We start from the raw sequence: 18037 nt of genomic DNA, 5'->3' as shown, positions 1-18037 counted from the left end.
CATGTAATCCATATGTTGGGGGTGTAGAGGCTCTCATCGTGCCACTTGACGGTGCTTTCTTCTGGCATGTAATTCATATGCTGGGGGTGTAGAAGCTCTCATCGTGCCACTTGACGGCGCTTTCTTCTGGCATATGATTTATATACTTGTTGAGATAAAAAAAAGAAAAGAAGAAGAGAAAATATTTAGCTAACCAAATATAAAAGGTAGTCTCGCTTTTCAGGTAAATTTTCTAAAGCAAGTACAGTTATAGAACAATTTCCTCGACGGCATTGAGCATACAGTGCCAAAACATCATGTCTTGGGATACTATTAGCACATTTGAAGTGCCAGAGCACTTTAGCAGGTTTCCTGCAGGTGTCGCCCACAATGCAGCAGAAGTTGTATCTGCTCTGCGGAATGTTATTGAAGTCTGCACAGAGCCACAGACAAAAGAGCATCGAAAAGCACTTACGCGCCACTCAAGCCCTGCCAATGAACCATTTGCAATATGTCACTGCACGGCAATCCCAGAGAGACTTGTTCTTTTGTCCTCTATCATTGAGGTTGCATGGATACACGATGGTGAGTGAGCCGCTTTGACCCCGGCTTGGAACGGAGAGCTTATTTCAGAAAGATATCACTGAGGAAATGGAACACGAAGAAGTATGTTTTACCATCACTCCATATACCTACATCCCAGGACAGCTTAACATATGTTTTAGGCTTGTTCTAGGCACGAACTTCTCAAAGGAGCGTTACAACTCAACCACATCAACTCCTTGGGCTGTCCCAGGGAAAGGAGCTTTGCCAAACTGGTGCGAAGCGCAAGTGCACTCGACGCAAAGGAAGCACCACAGCTTATTGGTGTGTTGAAGAACTATCTTGACACATTTGATAGTTCCAAGCAAGACTTTGCGCACATGGATGAATACAACCCATACAGGGTGGGCAACTGTGGATATTGGTGAGTGGAAAAAAACTGCTGATATTTTTGTTTCAATTTTTCTAATGTATGGTCCCTGCCAATAAGGATTTCCTCATACTTTATCCGATGGGGAATGGGTCTCACTCTTGACGCCGAAGACCTTGAGAAGATTCGCGACTTTGACTACTCAATGGGGGTAGTCCTTGGTCTGACAAATGATTATTTCAGCTGGGCAGTTGAGAAGGATCAGAAGACGGACCGCATTCGAAATGCTGTGAGAGTTCTCATGAAGCAGCATGGACTCTCTGAGCAGCCGGCCCAGTCCCTTCTACGTGGGATTATTATTGATGAGGAAGAGAGAGCTTACCATCTCAAAGGCCAGGTGCTGGCGAGCTCACCTTCCAATAACATCATTGAATATATCAAAGCAATTGAATTGTATGTTGGAGGCAGTTGTTATTGGCATGCTACTGCTCCACGATACAAAGTTTGCTAAAAGCCTGCACTCCATTACTGTCAGCTATTATGGTCGATGCGACTTTATAGGCACTATTCAGAGAGAATAAAGGGAGGAAATCTGATTGATAATCATCCATTGTAAGACCTATTTATGGGCAATCTGGCAGCTATCAACTACAAAGGAAGCTGTTGTGAAAAAGTCCCAAAGAGTTAAATTGAGTAAAAAGTGCATAATGTATGTATGCGGCGGCCATAGTTTAAGGATCCTGGCTGCATAGTAGTAGTCCCCAGTCCTATCATCATACAGTCATATCCGGTCATGATATGTTCGGGCAGCAGTAAGTCGTCGATTCTTGGTAGTCGGTAGGCTCGGCCTCTATTGGTCACTCGAAACGGTTAACATATCAGGCATTCGGCATATTATGTGACGGCTTGACGTCGCGGGTACGGCTAGACCTCGCCGAGACCACCCACCCGACCCTCGACCCTCGTCAAACCTCATGTGGGCGACCCTCGCGGACACTCATCGACCCTCGTTTTCATAAATCTCCATAAATTCTCATAAATTTTCGCGCTTTACCTGATTTCTATGCATAAAAATGATGATCCATCCTATTATAGTACTGTTTTCCTTGTTTGATCACCCCTGTGACGGCCTGGTCACGTTGTCTGGCTATCACGTGAGATGCAGTTGTTTGCTTTGTTGATAAATACAGCGTCACCTCCTTTCTTCCTTCCTCATGTTGATTATTCTCGTCGATAGCTACCTAGGTAGAACCCATGAGTTGGATGTTCCATTATCCTAGTAGAGCGCCGTGACAACCCGCGGGCGATGGCAAGGTCTATCTATCTATGTACGGCTAATAATGACAAATGACATCAACATGAGTGGAGCTCTGTTGCATAGAGGTTATAAAAAACCGCTTCATCCTCTAGATAGGGTAATGTCACTGAGTATGGACGCTCGCTAGTCGTATAGCATGCTTGAACACTTTGGTCTGTTTGGAGTAGGACATGGATGATGAACTACTTGCACACACTAGATGATCCGTCGCCGGAACGCCCTGCCTTTTCCCTTCTCACCTCATGTTAGAAGTTCGTCAGATAGTCTACCAACAGTCTCTTATTGAACGATATCGTCACAATTATTATGGTCGATGTAGCCTATCAATACAACTCTTTCGTATCAAGTAAGTTCCTCGCCTATAGCTGTAATGGCTCAGCCCAGCGCCTTCATCAGCAAACATCATCAACACGGCAAACAATACCATGGACGAAATCAAGACAAACAAGCTGCTTAGCGAGACCACACACAACCATATGGGACTTCTTCACGTAAATAGACTTGTCTCATATTTTCTTTTCTTCTCCAGATTCGATATTCTCGTCGATGGCTACTAGTTGGTTTAGATAGGAATGTCAATTCGTTAATATCTTCTAGTTATTGAGCCCGTGACAATAGCCTCGTACAGTTGTCCGGAGACTCGGCACCACTGCCCTGAAGCTTCCTCCTTTGACTACCCGGTCTCTTGAATCTCCCCGCTCTGATGCTAATCCCATTGCAGCTCTTCAAGTTGTGTCTTGTCTAAATACCTGTAGATAGCCTGACCCTGCAGTCTAATATTGGGTACTACTTTACCCGAGCAATTATCAGATCCTTCGCTTTTATTTCTTATATTTCAGACTTTAACTACTTTCTACTCTTTACCTTCAGCACAAGGAACCGATATCTCTGATGTTTTCAACAAGAGTCTCAGCGAAAGAATATCTCTAAATATAAGTAGTAAGCATGGTCCAAGCTAAAAATACAACTGTTTCTTGATGCAATCTATCCAATCTACTCCGCAGATTATTTCTCCACCAGTGCCTGCTTCCAGCAGCTGGAAACCTTATTCCAATATTGTTCAGGATGCAGCCTCATATGCCCGACATGCGAAGAACCTTCAAACATCTCCAGCTCGATCCGGTAACCCAAAGTCTTGGCCTGGGCTACATTCTCCTCCAAGTCCTTCCATCCAATAATCTCATCTTCCTTGGAGTACAAGTAAAGCCTGCTAGATTCGGTCGAAATGATTGACCCATCATTCATCACCCGATTTGCCCAGACACCCGCGGGCTCCGAGCCTCGAAGGCATTCCCAGGCCCAATTCGCCCAGAGGAAGGCATACCACAAGCCCTGCGTGATAACGAACGGCCAAGGGAAGAACTTTGCCGTCCCCACCGCCATCGCGTGTGACCAGCGGCCAACTTGAGATGCGAAGTCAAGACTCCCAGGTGTGGAATCAAAAACAAATAGCTTGTGAGGAAATGTTTTGTCTGTGCCGTGGCGTTGCTGATAGGCGACGACGACAGCGGCAGCGAATATCGCACCCGTATTTGACATGGCATGCACAAGGACGCGCTCTTCATCGCCGCCGCTACCCATTGGGGTTGGGAAAACCGTGTCGACGACCGGCATCATGGCCTCGATTCGAGCATCTTCGGGCTGGTTTGAAGCCTGGAGGGTACGCGACAGGATCACGATGATCCGGGCAGATGGGAAGAGCTCATGGTAGCCGTCAGAATACTTGGAGACGTATTTTGGCATGCCGTCACCCCAGCCGGAAATAATGATGGTTGTTGGCTCGCCGGCCGGGGCTGGTCTAGTTTTCTCTTGGCCATTGCGGATGTATACCCGATCAGATATCGGGGTGAAGCCTGGGAATGGAATCGGTTGCGGAGCCATTGTGCAGGTATGGGTTCTGGAGTGACAGGAACTTTCGCAAAGGAATGAATAGCGTTAAATCAGCCTCAATCCAAAACGCGGAAGGTGGTTGAAATGTCTCGTGGTTTGTTCTAGAGGCATGCCGGCGTTCTTTAAGAAAATCTCTGTTGGTGGCCAGCCACCGATGTGGACACTCTTCCGGGGCATCAGATTTAGCACTGGTTGACAACAATGGTTGGGAACTGCGTGATCTCCAGCACCAATCTGTTCACAGCAAGTGGGTTGTTGGGAAGAATCACGAGGGCTTGGCGAACGAGATATTCGAGCCGTGATTTATGTGTTTTATGTACCTCGGCATTTTCCTTATTCTGTTTATTCCATCAGGCATTAATTTTCTAACTAGGGCAGGAACGATAACGTAATCCGAGAAGCGCACCCCATAACACCACACGAAACGCGAATTTTAAGACTTGAAAGAAACAACTCTCATGATGGTTACCTCGATCTCATGGGACCCCTCGATAGATACCCATAAATATTGGTCAAGAATTTTGGTCTATGCGCGCCACTCTCGGTCATTATATCTAGACCTCGCCCTCACCTGCGGGTAACTTTCCGAGGGTGAGGGTCGTACCCTCATTTCGAGGGTCGAGGGTCTGACTCTTTCACCCGCAGTGAGGGTCCGGGTCAGGTCTTGCTCTCGCGAGGGTGACCCGCGGGTGACCAAAGAAATCAAACATTACTATATTAGGTTAGATTACCATTTTTATGCATACAAATCAGGTAAAGCGTGTGAATTTTATGAAATTTTATGAAGTTTTGTGAGAATGAGGGTCGTTAAGGGTGTATGGGGGTCACCCGCACGAGACTCGGATAGGGTTGAGGGTCGGGTGGAGGGGTCCAAAGTAGGGACCCTCTTGAGGGTCTGGGCGAGGTCTAATTATATCCCAATCACGCTACCGCAAGGCACTACATCAAGCATTAAATACTCTAATACTGAGACTCTGAACCGAGAATGTAAACAACAGCAGTTAACAACTAAAGCTAAAAGCCATGAGTATAGTAGACTTACATCAAGACGCATAAACATCACCAGGCGTGCACCGGAATATTACCAGGATACCGGCTACCAGCCGGTGTAAACTTCGCCAAGGTGACATCGATCTGTGCCATCTCATCGTCCGTCAGATCGACCACCTTACTGTTTTCCTCGATGTGGGCGGTTGTTATAGCACCTAGAATAGGGATAGTCATAGGCATACTTGTATAACATCAGTCCCCGCTTCCAGTTGATGGCGAGCTGGGCTGGTGTGCAGCTCTTCTTGGCGGCTATATCTTCCATCTGCTGCACCAGCTGCTTGTTGATCTCGAAGTTGCCTGGTTGGAAGCGCGGAAACATCCACATTATCGAATCCTCAGGGATATTTCAATTCTCGGATCTTGCCGTAAGAATTCCATGGCCGATAGTGAGCAGGGGATGAGTGGAAAGCTGTATTGGGTACAAGCAGCTGAGGGCCTGTTTCCGAGGATCTCGGTTGAGATGCTATCAACGTGTTTGTTAGTTCAAGTACACGAACCTATCACACTGGATGGATTCCTATGGAGTCTGATGACGTACAAGGAGAGTTCGACCTCAACGGCATGAACCGTGACATGCTTCATGGATTGTCTCAGCGCGAATCTCAGATAACGATACAACTCCGATTTTCCCGGTCTAGACGTTCTCCTTGTCCATCACATTGAAGGTCTGAGCCATGGACACTTCCTGGTTGCGGCGGGTGAACTCAAAAGATTTCGAGTTTCTTGTCTTCCTTTAGCTAAGCCATGTTATTGCCAATTGTGCAGCGGGTACTCTCGGCAGATTCATCGCGAGCATTGGTTTTGGGGTTGACGCCGCCCTTGATGCTGAGTATGATATTCCCGGCGTCCTCGGGGCACTTTTCCAGGTAGCATTGCACGAGCACCCAGGCTGTTGTGGCTCGGGGGCCGTATAACTCATCGTCGTTCCGGAAATTGCCTGTGAATGTTAGCTAGTCACAAACAAGTATCTTAATAAAAATGGATGGAATGCACATCCATGGTCAAGAGCAGTGCGCATGGTGGAGGTGGCGAGGTGGAGGTCGATATTTAGTCATGACGTTGTTCGGACTCTTTGTTTTCGACCTTTCGAGTTAATTATAAGTCGACTGTTTCTAATAACATGCTCATTATTATATCTACTATCACCACCTTTGTGCATTATACTCATGTCCTACTTTTGTAAATCTTCAAATAATCACCTACAAGCTTGGCCGCGGCCTTGTAGAGAACATAGAACCGGGCGTACTAACTATAGATTAGGAACTAAGTTCAAAATATCCTCAACAAGACCCAACAACGTGTTGATGAAGTTCAAGGCACGGATATGCTGATCGGCGCAAAGTCCAAATTCAGCAGTGTCATGCGCGAGCTTTCCATATGTACTCCCCCGTCTTACCAGCTCCAAGCAATATGGCAGTGAGTTACAAGGGCATTGCAAAGCTCCAGCAGTCCACATCTACGAGCGTCTTCGTGGCGGCTCGAAGCATGATACATCATTCTTCGTAGAACTAGCTAGTCAATAGCATTCGGGATCGGTTACTTACAGTATATTTAGTCTATACATGTCGGCGCTGGGCTATTTAGATGCATTGAAGGCTTCTGCAATAAAATCTAGAGCCCTTCCGTATGCCTCCATGGATCTCTTCGCCGGCTTCGGTGGGAATCCGGAACCAAAGTCGACGAGACCATGTCCGCCATCTTCTACAAGCAACAACTCTGTTTTGATGCCCAACTTCTTCAGTTGCTCATAGTGCTCCACGCTTTCTTCAGCAGGAACTACTTCGTCTGCTGTACCATGCACGAAGACAGAAGGGGGGTAATTTTCTGCTATGAATAATTGCAGAAATCCTGGCTTGATACCCTCGGGTATAGCTGCAGGTCGTTGTGCATACGCAACTTCGTTCAACATCTTACCAAGCCCGGGCTCTCCGAAGCACCCGTCTAGGAAGGTGCCGTCGAGTTCCCAACGCACTGTAAGTGCGAAACGTTCGGAGAGAAAGCCACTGGCTGGCAAGTCGTCACTCACAATAGTCTTATCCGCAAGTAGTTTTGGAACGCTATCGAGATCCACAAACTTGGCTATAGATGTCGGCGGTCGACCAGTCGTCCAATGGTCGAGAAGAAGGTTGCCGCCAGTGCCATAGACGGTCATCAGGACAGCTGGTTTTGGACTTGCGTACACACATGCTGCACGAGCGGGATACGCGCCCGCCGAAAATCCCGAGACAGCTATGCGGGTGGTATCGAGGGACACATTCTCCGGAAGCTGCTTCTGGAAGCCTCCTGCAAGAAAGTTGAACAGAGATTTCACATCGTCGATTTGATCGAGAGCGGTGCTTGGATGGCAGAGCCTGTAGTCTGCCGATATGAATATGTACTCGTGTAGTTGACAATGATCTATGTTACCGAAGATCAGCTTTTGCACAGACTACGACTCTTGATCCCACGATGCTCGAAACATACCGTATAACCACTGCGGAAACGCTCTGTCACGTCGCGAACCCGATGTCATTCCACCGCCATGATAGTAAATGAACGCCGGCAAGCTTCCGTTGGCCGTAGGTGGTAAATAGTAGTCCAGTTTGATATCATGTTCGTCAACGGTAGAATAAACAAGCGTTCGGCCTCCCTCCGGTAAGGATGCCGTGACCGGTGGTCCAGTGATCGACATAACTCAGATGCGGTGCTACAGCAGTAACCGATTGATATCCAGCGATCAACTCGCTTGAGCGTAGAACGTGGTTCTACGAATGACGAGTCTGGTTATATAGGCTGAGTTGTCCAGCGCCTAAGTGTTATTCCGCCTACTCCGCACAGTGAGTCCCGGATTAATCTAAAACGGCAAGTAGGACCGTCTCTTGCCTTGGGCCTTGGTAACGAGGCATAAAGGGAGCATTCCGTAACTAATTAACCAAGTTCCCACCCGAGCATCACGTTTTCTCGGTATCTTTTCGCTGTAAAGGGACTTTTCAGGTCGTTCGTTTCCCGGATTCCGAAGGAAATAAAGCCCCTAACATAGCGAACGCTGGGTTGGCCAGCAAGAAGGTAATTACCACATCCCGTAGTATGGCAGTAGCTTTACATAACGCACAATATAAGCCCAACTATTTTCGACGGTACCTGATTCACATTCTGTCGTCGACACTGTCATTTGAAAACAAATCAGGTTTTTGATGGGTCTGTAAAAGCCCTTGTTCTGACTGGCTGAAGAGAAAGCCGGGAGATGTCACCGTGAACTCAGTGTGGTATTCCATGACTGAGCCGGAGATGACATCCAGTTTCCTTTTCCGGTTAGGTAGTCACTCTCCACAGGATGAAAAGCTCTTGGGTGTCTTTTCCAGAACCATTCAACGCTCAATAATGGACCATATCTCCACAGCCCCGTTGAATTGGCTCACAGAGTCCATGATTCATTGGTTCGCTGCAGTCGGCTCTGAACACGGTGTGTCGGACAATACAATCAATGTTCGGCATGCGTTATATGACCTCTCCAGATATCACAAAATGCGGACGATGCCTCTCAACACTGGCGTGTGGTTCCTTTTCCGAATCCGTGGATGTTCGAAGGTCGGCTTTCATCAGTACGTATCCGCCTCAGGACTGATAATGGATACGGGGCTGGACCAATGGTTGACCAACGATGGAGCCCAATGGCTTGCGATGTAGTGACAGGTTCTCAGAATAATGGAGTGGATGGTACACTTACTCGGATCATCGGTTGCGAGCTCCCTGTACTTCCATTGGCGGGGATTTTTGGTCGAGAAGTCATTTAAGACGTGTTCTTCCACTCAATCTTTGATTCGATTGTTTCCTATTCACCTTTATATATCTCTTCCTGTTATCTTATATATTGAGCCTTTTAGTCAACTGGCTTTATTTACACATCGTTCTCCGCTTCAACTAGTCGCCATGTCCTGCTCCATTGGCATTCAACCGGCCTCAACATCGATCCATGACCCTTCTTGGGGTGCCGCCCTCAGCCTGTGGCCTGCAGGCGACCAACTCGAAGGTCTTGAGTCTATACCGCCGACTTTTGCGACATGGGATTTCTCACCCGGACAGGACTTGTACAATCCTGATGTGACGTTGAATGCAACTCATGACCCCGAACGATCACCAGAAAATGATACCGGTAATGTCTCTTCGCACGGGGCACAGCCTGCCCCAAGTAACGGCCAACTCAAAAATCGAAAAAACCGTGACACAAAGCCCCCCAAAACAGGTATCCAGAAGACTCCATCACGGGAGAGATTCTTGGAACGAAATCGGCAAGCAGCCAGTCGATGTCGACAGAAGAGAAAAGAGCACACGCAAGTCCTCGAGTCACGGTTCAAGGAACAGTCAATCAAGCATCAGCAGCTGCAGTCTGAATTCCGCTGTCTTCGCGTGGAGATCCTTGGTCTGAAAAACGAAGTGTTAAAGCATGCACACTGTACAGATAACCATATTTCCGAGTATCTCGCGCAGATGCTAGAAAGGGTGAGTTCCCAAATGGCCCCGGTGACGCGAAAAAAAGCTAACTGGTCCAGGTACAGGAGTACGGGCCGCAAGACAGGACGTCTAGCATCAGTGGTTCTTCCGAACTTGAGTCGACCGACTCGATAGATGAAAGTTTAGCACACGCTGATTTGGATGATCTGCTTGTTTCAGAATAATGTCTCTCAGTCATATAGGGGCGTTCTGGTACTGGCTCGAGAAACTTTCTGTTACGCGTTATGACCCTTTCTTTCTTTCCAAAAGACTTATCGTTTTATATGCAACACGATGTACGAGCTATCTCTTGTATATATTAATGAGGTGTATGTTAATGTTGAGGTCGGCCCGTTGTCTCTGGCACAGATGCCAATGTACATGCAACTATCAATCCCTGCAAAGTCGATCACAAGGAGCCGAATAGATAGTATGACTGTCTGGGCTTAATTGTCCAAAACAGCACCAAGCAAGCCGACGATCTCGGATGGCTGTCTTAAATCACTACCAGCATGTCTATTATATAAATGCCGTCACACGATTCTATTGTTTGCTATTCTCTGGGAGACGGCGACTTGTCTACCTCACCAGGATCGGAAATATTCAGGGCGTCCCATTTTTCCAAGAACTTGTCGAGTTCGATTTCATCAGTCTGGACTGATCCAATCGAAACAGCAAAGTTTGGGTACGAACTGCTGAGTCCTCGTCGATCCTTCGCGCCCCAACTCTGTTTTTCAAAGTCCGAGAAGAGCACATCAATCTCTGGGGGCAACGATACTTCCATTTTCCGCGCTGTCACCTGAACAGCCCGTAACATGCCTTTCCCTAAAGCCCATCGTCGCGACGCCACCTTCGCAACAATGCTGAGGCTGATGAACGCCTCCCGGTTCATGGGATCGTCCAAATCCTCCAGCAATATAAATAGTGAGACGGTGGTCCACTGGATATAGGTCACCACGAAAAGGTCAATACCCCACGATGATCGATGTATATCCATCAAACTAGCAATTTTTCGAGCGGACTGTAAGCATATATTTGCCGCGAACTTATGGAATTTCGAATGTAGAATGCCATTGCCGTCTGCTATATTTTTTGCAAACCCGAAGACCATAATGGTAATGGTGTGATAATACATGCTGAGGCATTATAGTTAGTCCGTATCTCATTGCCCAGGTTATGCGAAACATACTGTAGACATAATACCTGGGGAAGAATACAACCATCCGTGTCCACTCTGATACACGGCAGCATCCCCTTCTCCCAGTCCAAGAGGCGTCGATAAATGTCTTCCACTATGGTTTTAATTCCGTCGAAATGAAGCTTTTCCGAATCACCAAATACGGATTGACACCAATCATTAACAACCATTGATAAGTCACATAAGCTGTTGAAATGACAGAGGAAGTGTGCTGGAAGGCCGTTTTGCTGTGAGGGATATGGTGACCACAAATCATCTTTGTCACCCTGCTTCCCTTGTGGACGAGGGCGAACCGGAGTATCGATCAGTGGCGGTTTGTGATAGGCCATGGCGGTTGCTCTAGCCTTGGTTAGCATTTTTGCCTCACCGAAATAGTTCAATGCTTGCCGTACGTTGTCATGATATATAGCCCCCAAAATGTGAAGTCGGTGACTCGACCCAAGTCGAGCTCTTGCCCGGTGGCGTCTGGTCGAGTTTTGGGAGTATTACGGTCTAACTCTTTGACAGCGAATATTAACTGCCCTTGATAGAGCCAGCCACGGCGGTCTTTTCCCATGGCATACGCGCTGCGAGGTTCTGCTATTAGCACCGCTAGTACACTGAAACGGTATGATAGAGGGTGAGTGCATATTCACCACATTGAGAGCGCTTCTAGCCCTTGTACTGTAGCAACGGTCATATGTCCCTCCTCCATCTCGAGGCATTTCTTCGCTTCGCTGTAGAAGTGAACTCCTGCCGTGGCTGAGTCGTCCGGGTCGGTGTATGCTTCCGCATAATCAGAGTAAGGCTACCTTGATAGATCTGGTCAGAAACTACAGCAATCTTCTCGCCTAACTCCTCTTTCATCTACCAACTTACGCATCCAGCGGCCAGAATAGCATTAACGAGAAATGGCGAGCAATATTGAGATTTTAGGTCTCCACGCTTCATATCCCTGAGGAAGATGTCTCGGTCCATGCAAGAAAAGCATGGATCATACCAGGTGAAGTACAACGATATGATATGCGACACTAACCCATCGTCGCCCGTGACAGTCGTCCACGGTTTTGCCGGGACTCGGAAAACAGGCTGATCACAGAGTCGCTTAACATCGAGAACATTCCGACAAGTCCGGGAACTGGCCTCCTGTAGACGATTGATTTCATGATGGGCCTTGGCTAGTTCGGGCGACTGTGCTCTGCGCAGTTGCTCGTCGACGAAGGACTTGAGCTCGGATAGGGAGGCGTTACTGCGGATCAGGCTTAGAAGCGTGGAGACACGAGTGTCGCCACTATCGCGTAGGGTCTCCACCAGTCGTATAAGGAGCTCCCGGTCATTCTCGAGGCTGTCTAATTTGCGCTTCAGGGTACGGCGGTTATCACTGTTTTCGTCGATGATACAGTCGACTTGCATTGTACAACAACGACCACATGGCATTACTCCATCGCACTAAAAGAGAATTTTTAGACACCGTCGCCTCAAGATAATCCCGCTTAGTGGGGCCAAGCACAAACCTTTAGCCTTTTGGCCCGACACAGGGAGCAGGCAGTCGAGACCCGATGCACACCAGAATTTCCATTTCTCCACTGCGATCCTGGCGCCGAGGACTGCTGATTTTGAACAGGATTCATACACACGGAGTTATCTCGATGGGAACCTGAATCCTCACATGGAACTGGTACCGTTGAAGAAGGCGGGATTTGCTACACCGGGATTTGAAAAGAAAATATCTGATCCGATCGGACTCTCTTCGGGATTCGGGACATATGCTTGCTCCGGAAGATACTGGGTCACTTCTTCAGCTACGAAGTGGATCTGTCGGTGCCCCAACATCTAAATTGACCAGGGATTGTAACTGGCCCCGCTGGACAATGGGAATGAGCTTTCCAATACTGTGAAGAACTCGGAGAAAAGCAATATCTGCTGATATAATACGAAAAGCATGGTTGAATTCGGACAGCTCTTTTGATATAACTTGCGAAATCTCGGAACAGCGACACCACTTGTATTCTCGATGCGCCAATTTTCAAACGCCAGTTAAGTTCATATGATGCAGGCGGCATATTATGCTTCGCGACACCCCGTTTGGAACAATCGTATCATGCACACGTCGGGCTTGTCGCCGGCTTTGATACCGCATTTGAGGGGTTCGTCTGCGAACATCCGGCCACTGCTCCCCCGACTGTATCATCCACCGCAGCATCATAGGCATCTCCGCAATTCGGATCACTAGAAGCCTATTAGCGCGCCAGAATCATCCAAGTGGAATGGATTCATTCTCACCTCGAACCGCCGCTAGCATTGTTAAAGTACGAACAAATATCATGCGAGAAGCAATCCTGCGTGTATACATCGCCAATCGCGGTTCCAGTACATCCCGCACCGCATCGACCATTGCACGAGTAGCTTCGGGGGTTCGTTAGCGCTGGTCTTATTGATAACAGAGACTAACATACTCTCCAGAGCCATCGCTGTTAGTTCCGTAGTTACTTCCAACCACCCCAGCAAACGAACATGTCTGCCCGTCGCTGTTCGTCCATGTCGCGGTGGCCGTGGCGCCAACTTCAAGGCAGGTGATAGAGCGCTTGCTGAGCGTGGCACTCACAGCCAGTGGGAGGGCCGCAACAAGTGCATAGAATACTTTCATTTTGTACTTTCAACAAGAAGATGAGCTGGCTATCTCAAAGAATCGACATCAACAAAGGATAATCCAGCTCCTTTTAAGGTGGGCCCCTCGGTGGGTTTCTCGGAGTTTTCTTGCTCGGCCCGGGGCCGTAAATTAATGTTGATTAAATATATCGCATCAAAGCAGCTATGATGGCGATGTTCTGCAGGTACAGGGATAACATTGGTTTTCTCTCGCTGCCGAGGTTGACCTTATATCAGGTATGCAGTCTTACATTCACTACATCTGGCTAATCTCTAGGTCTATGCCAATGTAGGGGTCTCGATTCGCTGCATTATGATTCTATTCGAACTAAACATCAGTAATATACCCGCGCGTGTTATCGTCACCTCGGTAAAGCTTCAAAGATCAAAACCTAGATGCACTATTTCGTCCCTGCCAATTAGTTACACCAGGGGTATCGCAGCAGAATGTCCGAGCTCAGTCCCCGCGTTCTCGACATCGGGACCTAATGCCCATTCCTAATCTGCCTTGGCCTATAACGAATTACACGGTAGGTATATATGCCCGATGTCCGTTGCGCCGTCATCTCTATTGGCTATCCAATCACCATGGCTTTTCGGGCCGAGGGTTACGAAAAAGGTTGTATAAAAAGGACCAAATCGGTATCACAATCCTACCGACATAGTACACAAACTTACCCACGAAGCCATCCAGGTCGAGAGTCTGCAACCAATTAGTTTCCTTGTTCCTGGAAAGTATTCATAGAAGATGTACTTACGGCGATCGAGGTGCCTCCGCTTTTCCTTACCCAAGTAAAAGCGCGCTCGGCCATCTGATCTTCATAGCGAGCACAAGCCTTGCGAACCTGATCCGTCGAAGGTGGTACGCCGGTCATTGCTTCTTGATGCAATGATAATAGTTCGGGGAGGATTTCGGCACAGTCATGCAGAGCTTGGTTTGCTCCTTGGCCGCTATCGGACCGTTAATGATAATCCTCTTTTCTCAAGCATCCTGGTCCCTACCGATTGGCCTGCATCGCGTGGATGGCATCCCCGATCAACCAAACTCTGGGATGTCCTCGAGATGGTTCTGCGGCTTTCTCCAGCATGTTACGCCAGCGCGGTGAGGGCTTGCTACTAGCTCGTAATGGTGATACAAATATATCCGCGGTACCATCGTCCTTGGCCGCTGTCAACAGTAACTGTGCACTAGGAGGTCTTAGTATACACACCGCAATGGCCTGGACTAAGATAATCGGCACTCACAATCTCGGGTCCCAGTCCTGAATGAAATTCAAGCAAAATTCGAATTTGTCGGGGATCTCAGCTACACTTTTGTAGTGAGAGTAGCTCCTTGGAATGCTCAAAACCCAGAAGAAGAACGCTTTTCTCTCATCACGACGTGAACTATCAACATCTTCGGCTCGTGGGGATGGGAGATATACTATTCAATCTGTCAGAAACAACCACTAGCAAGCAAGAAAATCAACGGACAAGAATAGTATAACGTAGCGCCCTTTGAAAAAACGATGATCGGTCCCCGACGCAACTGACTAGGGAGTTCGTACACCTGATCCAGTGTAAGGCTTCCTTTCGCAAGAAACGCCCAGTGAGTGTTGATCGAGACAATGTTTCGCAGTCCAACTTCTCTGTTCACCTTATATCGGTCAGCCAGCCTTACACGATTGGGCTCGCTCCACTTACTTGAGAACGACTTCCATCGGCACCAATCAGAATGTCGCAGTCATCGAAGGAAGAATCCGAGAAATAAGCGCGTACTCTCTCGTTTCCGTTTGTGTCGTGGATGATTTCGTACCGAGAGAAAGTGTTGCCATACCTCACGAGCCCGTTCGACTTAAGGGGCTCAGTTAGGATATCATGAAGTACAACTCGACTGATGGCAAAAGACTTCGCATACGAGGGGATAGCTGTCAAGTCGAGGATCTCTTCGCAGCGAGAATTCATGATCGTTGGTGCCGTCGAGCCGGAGACCGAGGACTGACCGAAACTCTTCGAGATTGCTGCAATATCCTGATCTTTTAGGCAAGCGCGAAATCCATGCATAGCAGACTCACCCAACCGAATCTGATACCCTTCTCTTTCCACATCTCTCCCATCCCGTTCATACACCACCACGTCCACGTCGTTGTTCTGCAGTCCGTTTGCCAACAGGGCACCAGCCAGTCCACCTCCCACGACAATGACCTTGAACTGTGCCATGATTGTTTAACAAGTAGCTAAGAGAGCACTGCGATATCCACTCTGCTTCCCATCGATGGAAGAACAACTAATAGATGACTTTGTTTACTCTGTACAATTGCGGAGACGTACCGGGGGGGTGGGGGGGGTGTCCGATATATCGGAATCCCACCGGCTCTCCGCTACTGAAAGAGTGGGGTTCCGACGGGTGTCCAACTCTTTGCAGAAAGTAGCTATAGCTAATCACGACCGCTGTTCGTGATTATGAATCTAAGATATTACCCGGTTCGTCTTTCATGTGGAGTGCCATTGGGAATTTGACTGGATGATGCTGTCCTACCGGATAGTTGTTGCTATATTAAATATAGGTATTGCAGAATGGACATATAAACCCACTGGTACGAAGCCACGAGTAATATATCTTCTCATTCCTCAACCTGCATCAATATGGCTCTTCATCTCTTTTGGCAAGAAAAAGAGCTTCCCACTCTTAGCCAGAGAGAGCTAGTCTCGACCCTTCTTGCGACAACACTTCTGTTGATTTTATTCCGCATCTTGATTTCTGTTTATTATCAAGCTTTCCATCCATTATCTCAATTCTCGGGTCCCCCAGGAGCTGCCACGTCCAGACACTGGGTGTATCGAGTAACTGATCGTGGCTTTCCCGAAGAGGACTTTGAGAGACTACACAAGCAATACCGTGAGCACATCCGTGGCTTTTCATTCTACTGCGTGCTCATATTAATCCATTGCAGAGACTCATGTGCTGCGGATTGGCCCCAATGAGCTGCACATCAGCGATGTCGAGCAGTATAGGATTATCTACAGCCAGAGCAAGCCATTTCCCAAATATGGCACGTTTTACGAAGCGTTCAACACTCCCCATACGGTCTTTACGGAAACAGATAGAGACATGCATAAGGAACGACGTCGATTACTTAACCCTTTGTTCTCGCGAGTTGGAGTATTCAAACTCGAGCCGGTGATTCACGAAAAGGTTGGAATTATGCTGAAAAAGATTGACCGTCTAAAAGAATCTCAGTCCATCAACGTCTATGATGCTTTCAGGTTAGTTTATCCCACGGCACGATGCTCTGAAGAGGCTGACATTGCCTAGATGTCTCACGACTGAGGTCATCATGGAGTTCGCCTTTGCCAAATCGGCCAACATGTTAGAGGAAAATGAAACTACATTCGAGTCATGGTTTCTTACGGCATTTGACGCCGTTTCTGGAAGTCTCTGGAAATTGCAGGAATGGCCTCTGGTGCGGAAAGCTCTATACTTCGTACCGACCAGCTTGGTTAGTTTGGTTGATCCACAGATTGCATATGTCGCTCGAATGCTGAAGGTTTGTCTATCTGGTTTCTGTCTTCATCGACGAATACCACTGACAATGGTATTATTCTCGCAGTTCGCAGAAAGTTGTCTCCAGCATTACACCATTCATGGCAATACAACACCACATCCGGTCGTTTTTGACAATCTTTCCTCCGTGTCGTACGACTTTAAAGTCACGGAAGCATTGGATGTGCTAATCGCTGGTGCTGACACGACTGCGTCGACTCTAACGACTGGAGTACTTCATATTCTCTCAAGTCCTGACATCCATGCCAAGCTACGGCAAGCTCTCAACAATACAGAAGAGCCTACCGGGATGCAGCTCTTGGAACTAGAAAAGATCGACTACCTGGTAGTATATCTAGCCCCTATTATGCTCGAAGATATCTGTCTAACTTCGGATTACCAGATCGCTTGTGTCAAAGAATCATTGAGAATCGGGATGGCAGTACCCGGACGTCTACCACGAGTGGTCCCGCACGATCTTCTACAACCTTTCGTTGTTGACAACAAAGTCATTCCGCCAGGCGTAAGTTCATCGCTACATATCTCTTATAATGCGTAGTGATCTAACTATAGGCTAGACTGTCGTTTCAATGTCCGCCTACACGATGCACACAAACGAAGATGTTTGGGGTCCTGATGCTCAAAAGTTCAATCCCCATCGCTGGTTACGGCCAGAATCCAAGGGCCTCGATCAGTACCTCTGCACATTTTCCAAGGGATCCCGAATGTGTATTGGTCAAAAGTATGTCTTTGGTCCCAATACTGTCGGTGGATGAGAAACTGACCTATCTCCAGTGTGGCATATGCTGAGATTATAATCGTGATGGCATACCTATTCCGCAACTTCGAACTCGGCCTACCACAGGACTTTGTTCCCCCCCAGCGTAGAGACCTGTTTACCATGGGGTATTCGCAGCCAGGACTGCCGATCCATTTCTCAAGGCTGGAAAAGAATGGAGTCCGGAGTAGACCATTGTCGTTGGATTCCGACATCACAAAATAAAGACATAAATATAATTAGAACTATTTCGAAAGCAATCCATCGTCAAAATATCACGGCTTTTTTAC

At 47.8% G+C, this 18037-nt stretch overlaps 9 protein-coding genes across 9 annotated transcripts; 3 read left to right on the top strand and 6 right to left on the bottom strand.

The window, feature by feature from the left end:
* Positions 1-296: 296 nt before the first annotated feature.
* Positions 297-1403, top strand: EURHEDRAFT_465211 (terpene synthase family protein; the record flags this gene model as incomplete). The annotated part of the gene is made up of 4 exons (XM_040785010.1): positions 297-564; positions 617-645; positions 705-946; positions 1013-1403. The coding sequence occupies 4 exons, from the start codon at positions 297-299 to the stop codon at positions 1401-1403; spliced, it is 930 nt and encodes a 309-aa protein (XP_040635055.1).
* A 1750-nt stretch (positions 1404-3153) lies between these two features.
* EURHEDRAFT_526402 (TMEM53 family protein) lies at positions 3154-4272 on the bottom strand. The gene has a single exon (XM_040786987.1). The coding sequence runs from the start codon at positions 4089-4091 to the stop codon at positions 3216-3218; it is 876 nt and encodes a 291-aa protein (XP_040635054.1). The 5' UTR covers positions 4092-4272; the 3' UTR covers positions 3154-3215.
* An 887-nt stretch (positions 4273-5159) lies between these two features.
* On the bottom strand, positions 5160-6168 carry EURHEDRAFT_381217 (uncharacterized protein; the record flags this gene model as incomplete). Its single annotated transcript, XM_040779387.1, has 3 exons — positions 5160-5305; positions 5923-6087; positions 6144-6168. The coding sequence occupies 3 exons, from the start codon at positions 6166-6168 to the stop codon at positions 5160-5162; spliced, it is 336 nt and encodes a 111-aa protein (XP_040635053.1).
* A 161-nt stretch (positions 6169-6329) lies between these two features.
* On the bottom strand, positions 6330-7927 carry EURHEDRAFT_508950 (alpha/beta hydrolase). The gene is made up of 2 exons (XM_040785901.1): positions 7614-7927; positions 6330-7547 (listed from the first exon to the last, which is right to left on the bottom strand). Exons 1-2 carry the CDS (start codon positions 7819-7821, stop codon positions 6727-6729), a joined length of 1029 nt encoding a protein of 342 aa, XP_040635052.1. The 5' UTR covers positions 7822-7927; the 3' UTR covers positions 6330-6726.
* Positions 7928-9059: 1132 nt separating this feature from the next.
* EURHEDRAFT_381215 (bZIP transcription factor) lies at positions 9060-9805 on the top strand (the record flags this gene model as incomplete). Its single annotated transcript, XM_040779386.1, has 2 exons — positions 9060-9629; positions 9680-9805. The coding sequence occupies 2 exons, from the start codon at positions 9060-9062 to the stop codon at positions 9803-9805; spliced, it is 696 nt and encodes a 231-aa protein (XP_040635051.1).
* A 316-nt stretch (positions 9806-10121) lies between these two features.
* EURHEDRAFT_248261 (C6 transcription factor) lies at positions 10122-12662 on the bottom strand. The gene is made up of 6 exons (XM_040778095.1): positions 12312-12662; positions 11677-12246; positions 11454-11605; positions 11211-11384; positions 10810-11157; positions 10122-10756 (listed from the first exon to the last, which is right to left on the bottom strand). The coding sequence occupies exons 1-6, from the start codon at positions 12426-12428 to the stop codon at positions 10174-10176; spliced, it is 1944 nt and encodes a 647-aa protein (XP_040635050.1). The 5' UTR covers positions 12429-12662; the 3' UTR covers positions 10122-10173.
* A 234-nt stretch (positions 12663-12896) lies between these two features.
* Positions 12897-13444, bottom strand: EURHEDRAFT_518523 (uncharacterized protein; the record flags this gene model as incomplete). The annotated part of the gene is made up of 3 exons (XM_040786687.1): positions 12897-13026; positions 13081-13203; positions 13254-13444. 3 exons carry the CDS (start codon positions 13442-13444, stop codon positions 12897-12899), a joined length of 444 nt encoding a protein of 147 aa, XP_040635049.1.
* A 264-nt stretch (positions 13445-13708) lies between these two features.
* On the bottom strand, positions 13709-15926 carry EURHEDRAFT_487366 (FAD/NAD(P)-binding domain-containing protein). Its single transcript, XM_040785583.1, has 6 exons — positions 15130-15926; positions 14920-15082; positions 14692-14869; positions 14449-14634; positions 14205-14397; positions 13709-14149 (listed from the first exon to the last, which is right to left on the bottom strand). Exons 1-6 carry the CDS (start codon positions 15643-15645, stop codon positions 14030-14032), a joined length of 1356 nt encoding a protein of 451 aa, XP_040635048.1. The 5' UTR covers positions 15646-15926; the 3' UTR covers positions 13709-14029.
* A 145-nt stretch (positions 15927-16071) lies between these two features.
* Positions 16072-18026, top strand: EURHEDRAFT_533771 (cytochrome P450; the record flags this gene model as incomplete). The annotated part of the gene is made up of 7 exons (XM_040787260.1): positions 16072-16324; positions 16380-16692; positions 16742-16973; positions 17037-17315; positions 17373-17492; positions 17548-17711; positions 17765-18026. The coding sequence occupies 7 exons, from the start codon at positions 16072-16074 to the stop codon at positions 17970-17972; spliced, it is 1569 nt and encodes a 522-aa protein (XP_040635047.1). The 3' UTR covers positions 17973-18026.
* Positions 18027-18037: the final 11 nt, after the last annotated feature.

Source organism: Aspergillus ruber, assembly GCF_000600275.1.
Source record: "Aspergillus ruber CBS 135680 unplaced genomic scaffold scaffold00036, whole genome shotgun sequence".
NCBI lineage: Eukaryota > Fungi > Ascomycota > Eurotiomycetes > Eurotiales > Aspergillaceae > Aspergillus > Aspergillus ruber.
The sequence above is the reverse complement of the archived record's forward strand: the minus strand, read 5'-3'. Positions and strand labels throughout refer to the sequence as shown.

Bases quoted from the DNA above. Each gene is read 5' to 3' on its own strand.
- EURHEDRAFT_526402 (XM_040786987.1), bottom strand. From the start codon at position 4,091: ATGGCTCCGCAACCGATTCCATTCCCAGGCTTCACCCCGATATCTGAT.
- EURHEDRAFT_508950 (XM_040785901.1), bottom strand. From the start codon at position 7,821: ATGTCGATCACTGGACCACCGGTCACGGCATCCTTACCGGAGGGAGGC. The intron at 7,548-7,613 runs GTATGTTTCGAG...TCGGTAACATAG, and splicing joins GTTTCCGCAGTGGTTATACG to ATCATTGTCAACTACACGAG.
- EURHEDRAFT_248261 (XM_040778095.1), bottom strand. From the start codon at position 12,428: ATGAATCCTGTTCAAAATCAGCAGTCCTCGGCGCCAGGATCGCAGTGG. The intron at 12,247-12,311 runs GTTTGTGCTTGG...ATTCTCTTTTAG, and splicing joins GTCGGGCCAAAAGGCTAAAG to TGCGATGGAGTAATGCCATG. The intron at 11,606-11,676 runs GTAAGTTGGTAG...CTATCAAGGTAG, and splicing joins CTATTCTGGCCGCTGGATGC to CCTTACTCTGATTATGCGGA.
- EURHEDRAFT_487366 (XM_040785583.1), bottom strand. From the start codon at position 15,645: ATGGCACAGTTCAAGGTCATTGTCGTGGGAGGTGGACTGGCTGGTGCC. The intron at 14,870-14,919 runs GTCCGTTGATTT...CAGATTGAATAG, and splicing joins CGCTACGTTATACTATTCTT to TATATCTCCCATCCCCACGA. The intron at 14,150-14,204 runs GTAAGTACATCT...AATTGGTTGCAG, and splicing joins GCGGAGGCACCTCGATCGCC to ACTCTCGACCTGGATGGCTT.